The sequence below is a fragment of the Lepidothrix coronata genome, unplaced genomic scaffold (assembly GCF_001604755.1).
Source record: "Lepidothrix coronata isolate B3197 unplaced genomic scaffold, Lepidothrix_coronata-1.0 Scaffold10, whole genome shotgun sequence".
Classification (NCBI taxonomy): domain Eukaryota; kingdom Metazoa; phylum Chordata; class Aves; order Passeriformes; family Pipridae; genus Lepidothrix; species Lepidothrix coronata.
In genome coordinates this window covers 5,352,356-5,368,946 of record NW_016690190.1, presented here as the reverse complement: position 1 = coordinate 5,368,946, position 16,591 = coordinate 5,352,356, and the positions used below count along the sequence as shown (strand labels likewise).

At 40.3% G+C, this 16,591-nt stretch overlaps 1 protein-coding gene across 1 annotated transcript in view; it reads right to left on the bottom strand.

The window, feature by feature from the left end:
- PKP2 (plakophilin 2) overlaps window positions 1-16,167 on the bottom strand; it is a 41,274-nt gene extending 25,107 nt beyond the window's left edge. Inside the window, exons 1-3 of the mRNA XM_017804938.1 lie at window positions 15,896-16,167; window positions 8,721-8,833; window positions 5,619-6,313 (exon numbers count right to left, since the gene is read on the bottom strand). Coding sequence (XP_017660427.1) covers window positions 5,619-6,313; window positions 8,721-8,833; window positions 15,896-16,106 — 1,019 coding nt within the window. The 5' untranslated portion in view covers window positions 16,107-16,167. The remainder of the gene's footprint in view (window positions 1-5,618; window positions 6,314-8,720; window positions 8,834-15,895) is intronic.
- Window positions 16,168-16,591: the final 424 nt, after the last annotated feature.

Sequence of the window (16,591 nt, the reverse complement as noted above, 5' to 3'; positions counted from 1 at the left end):
CAGAAAGTATTAAAAAAGCTGGGGAAGAGAAAATCATAAATGAAAGTGTGGCAACAATGAGAAGTTCTGGAGAAAGTCATGCTTCAAATTATAAAAACAAAATGGAAACATTAGTGGATGTTTTTATCAGTGTTTCCATCAGTTTCCATCCTTTTATCACTGGATGAAGGACAGGATGTGGAAGGAAAGATGAAGGAAGTGGATGAAGATCCAAAGAAGGCTATAACCAAAGCAGAGTGAAGATCATGAAGACACCTTGATGTTTTCCTCAGTAATGTGATGATTGCTTTTTTACATTTGTTTTCGTGCCTTCCATCCATTTCTTAGTTCCCAGAATACATACATGCAGGACAGCATATTTCAAACTATAGAAGTTGTTCTAGTTTGAAATAGATGGGCAAAGCCTTTTTTTCAGAATAAAAATAGCACTCATTAAACTGAGTATGTACATCGACTGTGGGAGGATTAAAAATAAGCATGGCTATTTTCCTCTCAACTTCCAGCATGTTTGCTTAAATGATGTTTGTGTTAGACAATCATATAAAAAAACGGAAAGAGAGGTCACCAGACACATTTTTTCCCAACTAAATGGAACATAAAACAATTCATGGCACATTCAGGTGGATTAGCCATGGTGCAGGTGGTTATGCTCCCCAGACTTTTATTTACTTTTTGTGTCAAGTATGTTCCACCTAGAGAAAAAAAAAAGAGGGGGGGAAGGGGAGGAGGAGGGGAAGTGGACAAGAATATGAGCTTTTTTTTTTTTTTTAAACCAGATAGTTTTGTAATACCAGATCCTCTGCTGCCCGGACAGGGATGAGAAGGCAGTCTTTGAACCCCAGTGACACGAGTAGTCACTGGCAATAACTCCCTACTTCAGAGCTACCAGAATGATAATGATTTACTTGATAATCATCCCAGTAAATGAACCCAAAGTTAGAAATATTAACACAATTACCATTTATGTTAAAATAGGAACCTGGGAAATAAATTGGCTTAAATTGAAATTTTAATTTTTTTTTCAATTAACTAAGTAGAAATATTAAATAATAAACAATGTTCAGGAAAGTGAAACACCAAATGTTTTGATACTAAGAAGAGAAACATTCCTAAAGAATGTGTTTGTGGACTGCACCAGATGTCACCCAGTTCTTCAGCTCTGAGACTGGCTCCATAATGGAGTGAAAGAGCTTGGAATTCCAGACTTGCCCAGAATGGGCTGCAAGGGAGCAATGCAGACAAACCAGGCAGAAATCAGGCAGGTTTCTCACAGGGAATCTTGCTATAAATGCACTGAAATCCAACTGTTTCCCCCAAAATATTTATGATGTACTCATGGGCTCTGAGACAAAAACAGATTTTGCTGGAATTTTTCTTGCAGCTACACTGTAAATCGACATCTGCTGCTCGGTTCTGCCAAGGCAAAACCAATTAGTATGGCTGTAAGGACAGCAAAGAAATGGAGCATTTTGATTCATTGCACCTGTTGCAAATGAAATTATACACCCATACCCTGAGGTTTCTACCTGCCTTTATATTTCTTTTTGGTATAAATATGTTATTTCTTGTCTTCTCCTCTGAGTTAGTGTTTTGAGCAAATACACTGTATCTATAGGTGCTGAGGACGCTTGTGCAAGAGAAAGATGAAATGAAGGGGACAGTGTGTTGAGGATGTCAATGGAGAGGTTAAATCAAAGAGAAATTAGACAGAACTTTGGTTGGTATCTCTAGTGCCTGGCAATGCTTACAGCTTCCAGATTTTCACGGTTTACTTCCGGCCAGATTTAAAACAAAGTAGTTACTAAGTTACTCTAAATTGTAAGTAAGGTGAATTGATCAGAAACCTACTTAAAGATCTCAAACAATGAGTGATAAAAAAAAGCTAGATCATATTTCTCCTTCTTACTCTCTGTGGTGGAACAGAAAAGCAGGTTTTTCAACCTTGGGTTTTAGTCACTTTTCTTAAATCAACAAAGACCCTGTTATACATGTGCACATATGAGCATGTCTACCTGACTGCCAGTCACCACAATAATTTTTGAGCCCTTTGCCCAAAGGACTATAAACATGTGCCTTTCAAGGTCAAAATTGCTGCGTGAGCTGATCCCTCATGGGATAGCAGAGAATCTATGTGGAAACTCAACCTCAGGATGCCAAGGGTGTCCCAGAGTAGTTAAGGTCCATCAGCAGTGCCTGCCAGGCTGAGATGAACACAGGGACAGCCAGACTGCATTTCGAAGTGCTGGGGGTGTAGATCTGCACTGAGACTGACAGCAGCTCACTGTTCACTGGTTATCCCTTCATGGCTGATACTCCTTCATGCAGCAGGCAAAAATATTTCTCTCCTGTTGCGCACTGCCATACTAGGCTCGTTCTTCATTGGATAAAAATAACATTCCCTAATGTTTTCTCTGGCAGCAATAAAGGATGCAATACAATCTTTGACCCTCAATGGTATTCATAAAGTTACAACACCCTAACTCTCGTGAAAATAGAATTTGATGCAATGATTCTACCCCACCCTCAAAGCATTTACAGGCAAACTTAATAGCAGTTGGCTGATTGGCATGTGTCATGACACTGCAAACAGTCAGTCAGGAAATGGTTGTTAAACAGAACAATGATTTGACAAGTTCTGACTTCACCTTAATTGCCAAAATATACGATTTTTGAGTTATACACATACATAATAATTTTGTGACAGCTCTCAGCACATTTAGAGGTCAGATTCTGTAAGCAGCTGTTTCTCAGACAGCTTCACGCTGAATCTATCTCTTTCCTAAGCTCTTCATCACGAGGACGCTTTTAACTGATTCACTTAACCAGAAGATACACAGATAACATCTCTATACTCTGATTTTTTCTACTTTTCTTTCATAGCATGAGCTAATTCTTTTACAGAAAGTTTGAAAACGCTTTTATATAAATTTCGAATGCTGTACACAGCTAGTCCACTACTTCTCTCTAACCTTCCACAACTATTTTACATTCTCTTAATTCACTTTGGAAAGCCCAAAATTGTGATTTGCATAAAAAAAAGTATAAATTTCAGGAAAAATTAATTTACTCCAAAGCCAAGTTTATCTTTTTTTCCCCTTTACATTACTAAGGGAGTGACAGGTAATATGTCAGATTATGCAGACTTAAAATCAGAGAGAATGGGAAATGACAAGAACTCTGAAAGTGTCTACAAACTTCTTTACCTGAGAAACCTTGTCAGAAGAAACTATTGTACTACTGGTGGGACGATGGACTTAAGTGAAATACTTCTGACTTGACAGTGGTGTATGCTGCACAGCAAAATGTTGTCTAATGTGGTTTAAACAGTAAACTGTGTGGTAGTTAGATGAGGTTGAACCAGAATGTACTACAAACAAAACAGGACTTCTGCATCCAGTCCTTCCAGTGGTGAGACTCACAAGAGGACTTATTAAATGTGTAATATAGGTGTTGACAGCAGTAATAATGTAGGTGGATATCATACACATTATTACATAAACACGTAACAAATGCTGACTTCAGTCAGCTAAAACGGCTACAGTTTCTTCCTTATAATTTAAGAATGGTGTAAAAATGGTGAAAGTGGTGCAAGACTTCTGCAGAATTTTAACTTACATGCTGCTTTCCACCAGCCTCTTTACTTATATAAGCTATTACATTTTACAGAGACTTTTTAATACTTTGGGTAAAGAGCCCCTCACTCTCCCAAAAACTTAGCTATGAAACTAAAGTAGATTCTGGGATATTTGAAAATCTAAGCAAGATATGTAGAAGTAAATGAAATGGAAGTACAGAGATAAACAAAATCTGTAAACAGCTGCAAAGGGAACTTTAGCAGCTTTCAGAGCACTTCCAGTTGTTTTCCTCTGTAATTTCCAGCAAAAGCTGAACCTAAAAAGTGGTACTTAAAAAATTGTGCTGCCAAAAGATTTCCAATAGGCCACAAATCTCCCAGCTGAGTTCAACATGGTCTCAATCAAGCCACTTGCACAATGACTGAAGAGAGATTTTTACATCTGCAGGTATGAAAAATACTTTGGTTGATGTTTGTACAGGCAGACAACCAGACTCCAGTGTCTGCACCTGCAAAAGAAAAACCAAAATTGCTCCTAAATGTAATTAAAGACAAAAATTGCTGGTTGTTGCTCAGAAATGCATTCAAGAACGTGCCAAAAGTTAAGTAAATTATTATCAGTGGGATTCATGCCTGTCTGTAAATTGTCTTACTGAGAAATGAAGTCCTCCCAGGTACCTATTTTCAACATCACTACTCTCAAATCTTTAGTTGTTGTGAGCTCTCAGATGTTTTTTTCTGGACTTACTTGCTGTAAAGACTGAATAGCTACAAGTCACATCATTAATATCAGATCTCTTAACTCCTGCATTTCCCAGCAGTGAAAATTTCAATCCAGGCCAGAAGTGGGCACGATACTATATATGTTTGTAAATCTTATCATAACACATAACATGTAGTTGTCAACAGAAAATGCCTCCTCAATGATACCAGATGATGACTCATCTCACACAGTAACAAATTTAGAAAAAGAAGAAAGGTAGTCTTCAGAAAAATGAGCTTAACCACTGTGCAGTTATGGGAAAAGAGCCATTTCTTAATAACACTGTTGCAAATTACACTATGATTAACTTAAATAAGAAATTTTAGGATCTCATTTGGATTATGAAACAATAGAAACCAGAATAAACAGTGCAAGTAACCATCTCCTGTATACCAAGTGGCTTGTTCTGTCTATTGAACCTTAACAGCTCTGGAAACATTCAGAATTATTCCAAAACGAAAAAATACTCACCTCTGAGTGGAATTTCAGAACTGATAAACTTTCTTTTTTGAAAATGAAACTGATTTTAGACATTCTGAAATCTTCTCTGGAAGGAAATTTCAGTGGGGGCAGGGGGAGTGATGTTGGCAGAAAAAAAATTCCAGAACTTCAAACAACTTTCCTGAAGTCTGGGGGCAGACTTTTGACTTTCTGGCATGGATCTAACAGGGCTTTAAATCAAGATAGTGCCCTCAGAGCATGTAGGATCTCATGGTAGTGAGAAGCTCTGGGGTATTTTTCTAGGGATGGATGGTGCTACAGAGCTCAGAGAAATTTCTGTTTATGTTTTAACTGAAGTTAATACTAAAAAGTATCCTTGAAACCATCAGGATTTTTAACCAGAAACTGTAAATCTGCCAAAAGTTGCTTCACTGGTAGATTTCTGATCTATTCTTGTGAGCATCACAATATCCTCTGGTCTTCTATGAGCACAAAATTTGCCAATACTATATTGTGTACTGTAACTTAGGTTGTAAATTACTCAGTGACTACTTATAGTGTTATAAAACTGATTAACTCTTGGCAAAAGAGGGTCTCAAACCTAGGCAGGAGGTGTGGATCCTGCAATATGTACATACATATACATTTTTTCTCCCTTTCCTCTGTTGCACTGGCAGAGGGTTTTTAAAAGCAAATCTCTCTGCATCCCCTGCACTGATATTTCGTACACTGTGTTGGCTGCTGAACCATAAGCTGTCAGTTTACTTTCTCTTTTTAAACAAACATGTTCCTTTCAGCTGTGACTCCCCAGAACCAAAGCAGGTCCTGCATCATGCTTACCCTAGCTGAGATCCATTGATGGTGACTTGTTCACTCTGCAGGAAGCCATTTCTCCCAGCTGCAGCCACAGCAGCTGTCAATGGCATCCTCTTCCCATCTGTTTCTGCAGTGACACTGGCTATTGAAGCTGGCTGGGAAACTTCCCTCCTGCTCTGTGTGTTTCTGAAGGTGGTTTGGTAGAAGCTGGACCTTACAGATTGCCTGTTCTGAGACCCCAGACGGGCAGCAGTTGGTGATCTCACTTGTCCCATGGCGCTGCCCGAGGTCAGGTAGTTTTCTTTCTCCAAAAGGTTGGTCATGCTGCGACTGTTGCCTGCTTGGTGGTACAGAGGTACAGTGGGGCTGGGGTAGACACCATCCAGAGCAATATCATTGACAGCCCCCATGCGGGAGTGTCTCTTAAAAGAGCGTCCCCTGTTCACTGAATCACGAAGAGTGTAACCAACAATCTCAGACCGAGCGTATCTCGGGGGGACAGTCCCGCTTGATCTCCCGATATCTCCATGCCTCATAGAGAATCCAGGTGAAATCCCTCCGTCATAGTGAAAATCATTGGACACATATGCCAGTCTTTCTGGATTTCGTTGGGGTGAAACCTCCAGTCTCTTCAGAGGTTGCCTTTGAGCTCCATCTTCCATTGTCCTGTAAGCAATCCTCGTCCCCCAGCCATTTGTATAAGAGGACGGTGAGGCAACCTGCTCAAGGGTGCATAAAAGAACAGGAGTCACAGTAAGATCACAGCACTTAGGATTGATAGCAAAGAAGCCAAAGCAAAAAAGTAAAGATGAAAGTTTTACACTCTGCTTTCAGAATCAGAGAACAAAATGTGAACATCACCGAAGTTGTGTGTTAAATGGGATTCTGCAACACTTCTTTTACCTGCCTCGTGAAGGCAGGGAAGAAGTACAGTCTAAGGCACCTAATCTTCAGTTATGAACTCAAAATAGTTGCATAAGCCAATTATTTCTAGCAGTGAACAGTTTGATTATTAATGGACATTTTTCAGTTTGAAACTCCTTGGGGATTAATACCAACATCTGCTACTAAAACTAAATTCAAGGCTGTCCAACATACAGAAGAAAATGAATCAGTTAGACATTAAAAATATACTAAAGTGTCTGCATATTGATATTAACCTTATTAATATAAGGTTATTTGGCACTCCTGTTCGCTTTGTGGTAGTATCTAGTAAAAAGAGATAGTCCTTTCCCTGTTTGTTTAACCTCTTAAAAATGGAGGAGATTGTATAACATTCCAAGAAAACCAAAATGACCATTTCACCATTTCAATGATTTCCCCAATTCTACAGTTGCAATTTTAGATGATTTTTCTCTTCCTGTGCCTAATGGGCAAAGACTGTAATGGAACATCATCTTGCTTTATAATTTTCTCTTTTCTAAAGTCAATAAATCCACTTCCTCCAGCCTTTCTTTGTAGGATGTATCTTCAAGATTTTTACTGTTTAGGTGCCATTTGAGGTATCTCCAAATTTTCTACCTTTTTCTTGTGCTCCATATTGGACACCATACTCGATTCAAACCTTCCACAAGTAGATCAACTTGGAACACTATCTGGCTTTGAAATAGAGGAATCATGTTTTTTTAAAAATCAAAGCCCCATATATACCATTTTCATGTTGTAATAAAGTTTTGTAATATTAAAGGCTTTTTTTTAAGGTAAACTGAGGAGTTTAAACAAACTATGAATTGAAGGAACAGTGCTCAGCAGATAGCTGCCAGACTGAAATCCCCTAATTTCACTGTTGAGGAGATCCTGAGGATGATAATTGACTCACAAAAGGAGTAAAGGTTACAGGAACTGGTAGGTTGAGGCAAGGATCATTGGCTATATCTGTTTATTCTACAGAATTTTTGCAAGGATATCTTTATCTTTTGTTTGGGGATAAGGAGATTAATGCTTTTGTGAAATACTAGACCTTGTGGCATTTTCCAGCTTTCACACAGCACAAATAGTCTCCCTCTTACCCCCCAACCTCTGTTTCCCCCCAGGAAAACTGTATTATTTTCTTCTGATTCCTATGTCACCTCCAGTTTTGCTCTTGTTGCTCTCTTTAAGAAGGAGTGAATTCACATAAAATATTATGGACTGGAGAATAGGTGAGAACAGCAGAGGAGGACACAGAAAGAAATATGTTTAAGTAAATAGTTCTAACTCTCCCCATAGAGAGCCAGGCTGCTTCACTGGCTGTTCAGAAGCTGGGCTATTTCTTTTGACTACAATAAGCTATTCTTAGTAATCTAAAATTAAGAAAGAATTGCCCTCTCCATAGACAATTATTTATTAAATAAATATTTCTGTTCTCAAGCTGAATTTCTTTCAGTTGACTAATGTTGATCATGCAGCAGTGATGCTATTGAGCTGTGTTGATTTCCCAGTCACATGGTTGCTCCCTCAAATAGGTTCATACCAGTTATAAGCTTTGTCACAAACCCTGCAGAAAACCAATTATTTGTTCATTCAGGCCATGAACCCAAGAAAAGCTGGTCAAAACAACATGAGAACTTATGATTAGATGGTTTAGAAACACCATTGTATTGCAAGGACTGTACTGCTGAAATTCTTGTAAGGCTAAAAGGGGTTACAACAATAGTATTTTAAATTATAAGGAACACTCAACCTGTCTGTGAAACTAAAGCAATCTGTTTTCCTTTGGGTTTGGATGCTTAATTCTGTTCAACAGGGCAGCATGGCCTCTAGCTGCTCTGAGTTACGGATGTGCTGATTGAACTGCTGCCTGGTGGGATGGATAAACTTGTCACAGCCTTTGCCTTAGTGGAGTGTTAATATGATTTTTTGTTTTCTAACCTGATGCCCATTCTCACAAAACCAACAGGGTTGCAAACAGCCTGTCTGTACAACTGAGTTTTATCTGGCCACTAGGCTCCGAAGTCACTGGAAGTGGGGTAAAACATTAGGAGATTTCAGTTGTAAAAACCTCATTTTCTAGAAATCAGGCTTTAAAAAGGAAACAAATAAGCAACCAAACCTCGTAACACCATCTAAATGCTACTATTTGTGGTAACAAAATGAATAAACTGTGCACATGATATTATATTTTTTTCCATTCATCATCTTCCTCACCTGGCTTGACTGGTAATATGAGAAACCATAGGGAGTTCTTGGTGCAAAATCATTTTCAGTAATCCCCATGTTATAGACACGCTCTGGAACACTGGATGCACGGTGCAAGCTGCCTGTAACCAAAGACTGATATTAGTAAGATTTTAACAAAACATGGTATTGTTACAGAGGAGGAGGTACAGTACTAGGGAAATGCAGCAGTGTGCACTGCCATTAATATATATAAGCTGGACATTGAACAGGGAAATAATGGAAAGATGTTTGCATTTGGTGTATCACATTCAAAACGTGGCTAAGCAAAGCTTCCTGGGGATACAAGCCTTTTTTTCAGTTCCCTATATATTTTATATAATCTTCTCAGTGCTTCATCCAAAGAGGACAAAGAGCCCACTAACAAATTCTATGGCTTATGGAGGCACGTGGCATATGATGCTGTAAAGTTGGGTTGTTCATTGATGCTTCAAATCTGCAACTGAAAGGTTCACTAAGCCTCCAAATAATGTAGAAGATCCACAGTGTATCTGCTCTGATTCTTTTCTTCCATGACCCAGCTTTGAAAATAGAGCAGCACATGGGGATTATTTCTTTCATTAAAACCGCAAACAAACCAACCAAAAACTTCAGGCTGTTTCTTTTTTTCACTAATACAATGCATTTTCAAAGAACAAGTGCTCCTATTAATGAAAACTTTTAAAGCAACAGATACTGCTGATATAATTATCCATGAGATTTCCAGGCTACTGTGAGAATCTGCATGCAGGAATATAATTAACACAGGTTTAAAGAGGTGAACCCGAAGCTGAAAGCAAGATATACCTCAAATCAGTCATAAATTGGGCCAGTGTGTGCTGCAGAAGTTTGGGCTGAACAGATAGCAGTGGTCAATAAAGAAGTTAACTGGCCATCAATTTTCAAAATAGCAGGTATTACCTGAGATACTGCAGAAAAGAAATCTAAGGAATGAATCACTAACTGGACCAAACAGCTGAAGTCTCTGCTTCTAAAAATAGCAGGAGACCTATGACTATGGGAATTCAGGTCCCAAAAACATACCAGCAAGTGGCTGTTGGGGTTTGAAAGCACCTCGTGTGTGTGCGCGCCAGAGCTGAGGCCTCCAATGCATGCAGTTAGATTCTGGGCTTCTTTAGGTGCACAACCCTAGAAAGCTCAGAACACCTGTACATTTTATCCTTAGTGTCTGCAGTTAGTAAAGGACTCAACAAGGATGAAAATAAACCCAGGTAACCATAATAACTTATGAATAATTCTCCCTAGCACGTAGCTACCTGGGCAAGTCCAAATTTGTGTATCCCATAATATAGTATAATACAATACAACATAATGGCAGACTGCAATAATTTGAGGCCTAATTCAATCATACTTTGCAGTTATTTTGCTTATTTAATCATACTTTCCAATTTTTTCATTTTGGCCACACGAGGCAGATTTAAACACGTATTAGGTGATTTGTTAAGACACATTCACTGTAACTTTGCGTCATGAGAGTGGAATGATGCAGCTTGGTCAAACTCATGATTTGGATTGTAATAATTCCTTTGTGACATTACAGGGTTACCAGAGCCCAAGGGTTACCCGAGTACATGAGAAATCAGTAAAAGGAAACTGTTCTCTTATACTGCAAAAAATTCTGGCTGATGTACACCAAAATCCAAAATCTACAGATCTTCTATAAATCTCTAATTTGTGTCATACGAGACACAATGTACTATTTCAGGTGTCCAATAAGAGTCTATCTTAGCCTACCCCCTGTGCTTGCTTTTTTAAAGATCCACTTTCTTCATTGCTGCATAATAAAGTACTTCCATGAAATAAATAATATAAATTTCTGTTTCTTTACAGTTAGTATTTTTTGTCCTGTTTACTGCACTTAGTGAGAAAGTACTCCCAGTTATTTTTCTAGTTAGGGCAAAATGACCCTTTGAACAAGTAATTTTTGTATATTTTAGGCAACTCTAAATTTGTCTTTACTAATAATACAAAAAAGAGGAGAAGATAAAAATAACAAGGCCAACCATGAACTAGATAGGATAAACTACACATCTAACAGTTCCCTCTTTGCAAAAGCAAAATGCAGTCAAACAGAAATTGTAACATGCAGTTATCTTCAACTAGCCCTCTTTTTTAACCTTCAGTCTCCCTGTGAAACTATCCATCAGTAAAAATTTTTCTCTTTCACAAACACAGTATATGTCAACTTATGGAATTTCACTTCACATTTGCAGTTATCTCTTGCTTGCTCTCACCACACTGGTAAATTATTTTGCCAGACTTTTACCCGTAGATTTATTAGGCAGATATAAAATGCATGTCTTTTTACTGTGAGCTCTTTACTTGTGCCACAAGTCAGTGTGTCAAAAGTGGTAACAGAAATGTTGTGTCTTTCCACAAGGTGCAGAATAAGTGACCTGATCAAAACTTGCCTCTGCCAGGAAGGATTCCTTCAGATTATTTTCACCACACTACAAAAACCTACATGTATTTCCTACCTTGCAAAGTTGCTCAGTATTACATATATTCAGAAATCATTACGCTGTCCTTACATACTCAGGGTACTGTTTTTATTTTTTTTTTTCCTAAAAAAGCCATGAAGGATTGTTTTTAAAAAAACTCATATTATGGTCTCATATACTGTAACAATTAGTATTTTCTAGTTGTGATACTCAGTGTTTTAAAGTCTCACAAAAACTCTCCTCAGAAAATATGCACACCATGCTCATCCATAGGGAACAAACACTATGAGAGGCCATAGGATAACACACTTGATTTCCAACGGCCAGTCAAGAAAAAAATGGGTTTCCTACAGGCCCTGCATCATGTCTGTCAACCCATAAGGATATTTTAGAAAACTCAGTCATCTCAGACAACACCAGACACCCATGTGTGGGCAACTGAGTGGAACCATTTATCACAGTCTCCCCTCTCCCCTGTCAATATGAACTGAAATAGCCCAGGAACACTTTGGATGTCACTTTGGTCAGTGGGGGAGGAAATCTAAACCCCTTTGCTCTTCTCCAAGGCTAAAATGAAAGCTGTACAAAAATCACCTGATATCGCAACAGTTATGACAAAATTTTAAGATTGGAAAAAATAATTACACTATCAGGAGGGAGACTGTACAGATGACTGAGCAAAAATCCCATCTGTCTTCACAGAGGCTCTTCTCGAGGCACCTTTGTCCCCCTGGATGTGACAAGCCCAACAACTCCAAAGGCCTTGGAAATTTCTCCCCAGCAATCGCTGCCTATGGCTGCTGACAGATCAACCTGCTGTTTGCTCTGCTTTCAAAAACAACTATGACAAGAGGCATCTCTAAGATATATGATATATGAACAAGACAATTATCCTCCATTAAGAAGCTCAGTGTATCAAATTCCCCTTAAATCATGTACAGTGGTAACTCTCAGCTGTGAGTCTTTTTCAGTGCTTTTGTGTTCGAATGGTTACCATCAAAGTCAAATTTTGGCTTCAAACCTCCCACTGCAGTCATCAGTGTAGCTGTACCCTGCACACAAAAGTCTATTAAGGACTGTGATACTTTCATGCACCCAAGGGCCAACCTGCTGTGTGTTCACTGTCCACTCTTGCCCAGGACAGGTGGGTGATCATATCCCCAGCAGAGACTCCTCAGTGCTTCTGGACAGTCACCTTTTAATCCTTTTTCATACTTCAGCACTCATGATAGACTAAGATGGTGACATTTAAGAATGGCACATCAAAAAAGTCATCGACTCACTTCTTCTAGAGATCACAGAGCCCTCTTTTTTGATTGGGCTCCTTCATCACTCTGCCAGCACATGACTGGTCCCAGAGGAGTTTTTCTAATATTTTGTGCTGGTCAGTACATTTGCACAAATGCTCAAACTTAAGAAAAAGATTTCTTCTGGCTCAGAAAGCAGAGGTAAGGAATTTAATAAAACCAACAAAAATTGAAAGTCATCAACGAGGAATTTTCTTCTATGTCCTTAACCCACAAAGATATAAACAGAAAATTGCTACAAAGCAGTCATCACAGTCAGCATTCTGCAAAATAGAAGCCTAAGGAGAAAAAAGTGCCCCGGCACCCTAAAAGCAGAATTTTAGAAATTAAGAATTGTGAGGAATAAATAAGGGTCTGATTTTAACAGTCTTGTATCTGATGTTTTTTATTGGGAAATCTCATAAGTTTGAATTCTGGTTTGGGGTTTTGTTTTTTTTTTTTTTTTTTTTTATAAACATACTGTGTTTATAAAACTGTGTTAAGGGAAAGAATCACAACACAGTCAGCAGTTCATCAGGACATTTGATTTTGTATGATATATTACTCAGTTCTGCCTTGATTTTTTAGAGTGAGGAACTAATTAGGATGGTTTAAAAAGCCTACCAAAATCCAAATGGAACAAGATCAGAGGCAAGTGGACTTATAAACAGAAAAAAGTCTAATAGGTTCCTAAAATGTACATATAATAATCAAGTGTTGCATCATAGGCAAGCTGAAAAACACCAGTCATTAAAGTATATGATTCTGAATGCCATTTTTCTTTGATAAGGCAGAACTACCTAGCAGTCCATTTCCATCCTTAAATAGCATCCAGAAATTTGATATGACCGCTTTAGTTATTCAAAACTTCTAAGGGCAGCATAATCTTTAATTTATAAAGGTTCGGGAATGGATGAAATAGAAAAGTTGCAGCTGTTGTTAAACTGCTTGAAAAGCTGTTAACAATGTTTGACAATGTCTTGAAAAGAGTTGAGGTCATATGTAACTTCAATCATTTGGCAGCAAGTGGAATCCTCAAATCCAAGGATGACTGAATTTCTATTATAAAAAAGAAATACACACTCCAAAAGGGGGAAAAGGGCATGAAACAGCAAACAATATGAGGGTAGGAGGCAAAAAGATATTTTTTTTCCATTTAAAGGTAAAGCTGAAGGCTAATAAGACACCTGTAAGTTGAAATTCTAAGGAGAAATTATGCTGCCTGGCAAACTACTTCTTGTGGCTTCAAAGTTTCCACTACAGTCAGTAGAAAATGGGTGTGCACTGATGATACCGGGCAAGACCTTTTCTACCACTGATTTTTCATACCCAGTGGTTATGTGCTTGTCTAATTTTAGGCATGTATGTGAATACTGTGGTTAGGTATGCATTAAGTACCTTGCTGAACAGAGTCTGAAATACTCCTGCAGATAGGACAGTTATATCACAGGGGCCTGCTCCTGCTCCCTCTAACCCTTTGTAAGTCTTCCCTGAAATGGCAAACAATATGGGGCCCTTGGTGAATGTATCCAGAGAAAGGTTATAATTCAGAGAAAGTGATGCTTTTGCATGTAAAAGAGGTCATATTTTTTAAAAAAAAATTTTAAAAGTACCCTACATATAAGAATTGAAATGTTTCTCAAAGCGTAGCCGATTTTTGAGCAAGTCTCTACAGAAAGCACATTGGGACACGTATGTACATATATGTATATTTTTCAGGAAAGTACACATATTAAATTCAAGATACGCATTTGATTCACATATATATTTAAAATATACATAGAGGTACGTATATTATATATATATGTATGTATACATTCATGGAATGCATTCCGGTTTCATTTACTTTTTCTGAGTTTTGCAGTAGGACTAAAAAGAGTACAGTGAGTTGGGCACAAGAATACATTTGAAATATGAAAAGCTCATTTTATGCATGAACAAAACACGTTACAGACGTGGCATTTGCCACTCCTGATCCTGAAGTTTGAAAGTTTTGGTGTCTCAGAAATGCAAGGGGTTCAAATACCTGACCTTTAGAAAAACAGAGCAAACCAGGATAACTATCCCCAAATACATCAGGTCTGTTAATGTATTCCAGAGAAGTCAAGATGACTTGGGAGGATGGGGACTCTGTCTTCATAGTTTTATGCATGGTTTAGAGACACGAGCTCAGGTTCATGACACCGTATCATCTATAAACTAGGGCTTAAAAAGCTTTTTGCAGGCTCTCTGTTGAGAGGAAAAGAAATTAGGTTACTCTAAGAGCGTTTAGAAAACATATTTAAATGACAGCAGCCAAGCTAGGGACTTGGACATGTATCTGCACATTGCACAGCTGTGTGTATCTGTTTATGTGAGTTGTATACCTGATTTTTATGAGCAGAATATGTCCATGTCTGCACTGTGTGCTTTTTTTGCCATGAGGTGTTTTTTAGATAGAGGCCAGACAAAGAACAAGAGAACATTCCTCTGCCTGACAGGAATAGATGAGTGAAATATAAAGACCTTCGTCTCACAGCTTTTAGCAAATGAAAGGTGACAGCTTCTTTGAGGATAACTGAGCAACAGGGTATGTAGCCTGTAAGTCAGTCGTATCTTCATATTTTAAAAATAAGATTAAAGTTTCATAGTATACAAAGTTTTCATTAATAGTTAAGACTAAGCCCCTTGGGCAGCTTGCCTTTAACCCTCAGCACCTGACAGTCACCCTGTAGGTGCCTGATGCTGGGGTCGGGCCCTGGTTGGGGCACAAGGTGTGACTGCAGACTTTATTGATTGGGTCTGGCCTTCTGCCTACAAGATCTTAGAAGCACGGAGTGATTGACGTCAATTTGTATCATGCATGTCAAAGAACTGGGTAAATAATGTCTGATAGCACTATCGTTCTGTGTTTCCCATTCATGCCTTTCTCAGAGCTACTTTTCCAAACTTCCTTTTAGTTTTGTTTGTTTGTTTGAATTTCATAGTTAAAGAAGGCAAAACATTTCCTATATTTCTTCCCATTTTATTTAGCAAACAGGACCGGTGGGTAAAGATAAAAGCATTAAAATAAGCACATTAAGCGGTCGCTGGATTAGAAGAATTTCCCCTCAATTCCTCCCCCTCCTGGGCAGCGGAGAGCCGAGAGCGGCCCCACCGCGCACCGAGTTCCGGCGAGAGTTTGGGAGGGAGAAACTTCTGACTCAGTAGGGTGGGAAAAGAGAACGGGAAGAGGCGACAGATTCGCTTTTTTCTGCATACCCGGTCACGGCCTGTGACCGGCACCGGCTGTCCCGAGCAGTCCGCACCTCCCGGGGCCGGGAAGCAGCTACGGCCGCCCTCGGACAGCCCGGGTCCCACCCCGGACTCCCGGGAACCCTTCCCGTGCTCCCGTCGCCGCTTCCACCGGAGAGCCCGAGGGCCCGGGGCGGGCACTCACCATTGTACAGCGAGCCCCGGCTCTTCCTGGCCAGCGTCTGCTGGACCTGCCGGTGGATCCGCAGCGCCTTCTCCTCGCCGGCGCGGTCGCCCGAGAGCTTGAGCCGGTCCTCGGAGGGCAGCGCCAGGCTGGAGCTGTCCAGCTCCCCCAGGATCTGCTGGCCCAGCACGGTGCGGATGTAGCCCTGCTCGGCGGGGCCGCGGCCGGCCATGGGCACCGCCGGGCTCCGATGGGCTCCGATCCCGCTCCTCTCCGATAACCTGTTGCGCGGCCGCCGCTCCCGCAGCGCCGGGGCCCCGCCGCGCCCAGCGCCGCCCCGGGGCTGCCCCGCCCGCCGCACAGGTGCCAGGCACGGCCCGCGCCCCGCTCCGCCCCTTCCCTCCCTTTCCCCGTCCCCTCTCCGCTATTCCCCTCCCCTGCCCTGCCCGCCGGGGCGAAAGGGTCCGGCGTGGCCGCCCAGCCCAGCCCAGCCCAGCCCAGCGGGGCGCGGCCGCCGCCTCCAGCAAGAGCTGCCTGTCCTTGTCCTCGCCCTGGGGGAGTCCCGGAGCGGCCGAGTCTCTGTGTGTGTGTGTGTGTGTGTGTGAGTCTGTGTGTGTGTGTGAGTCTGTGTGTGTGTGTGAGTCTCTGTGTGTGTCTGTGCGTGTATGTGTGTCTGTGTGTGTGTGTGTGAGTCTCTGTGTGTGTGTGTGAGTCTGT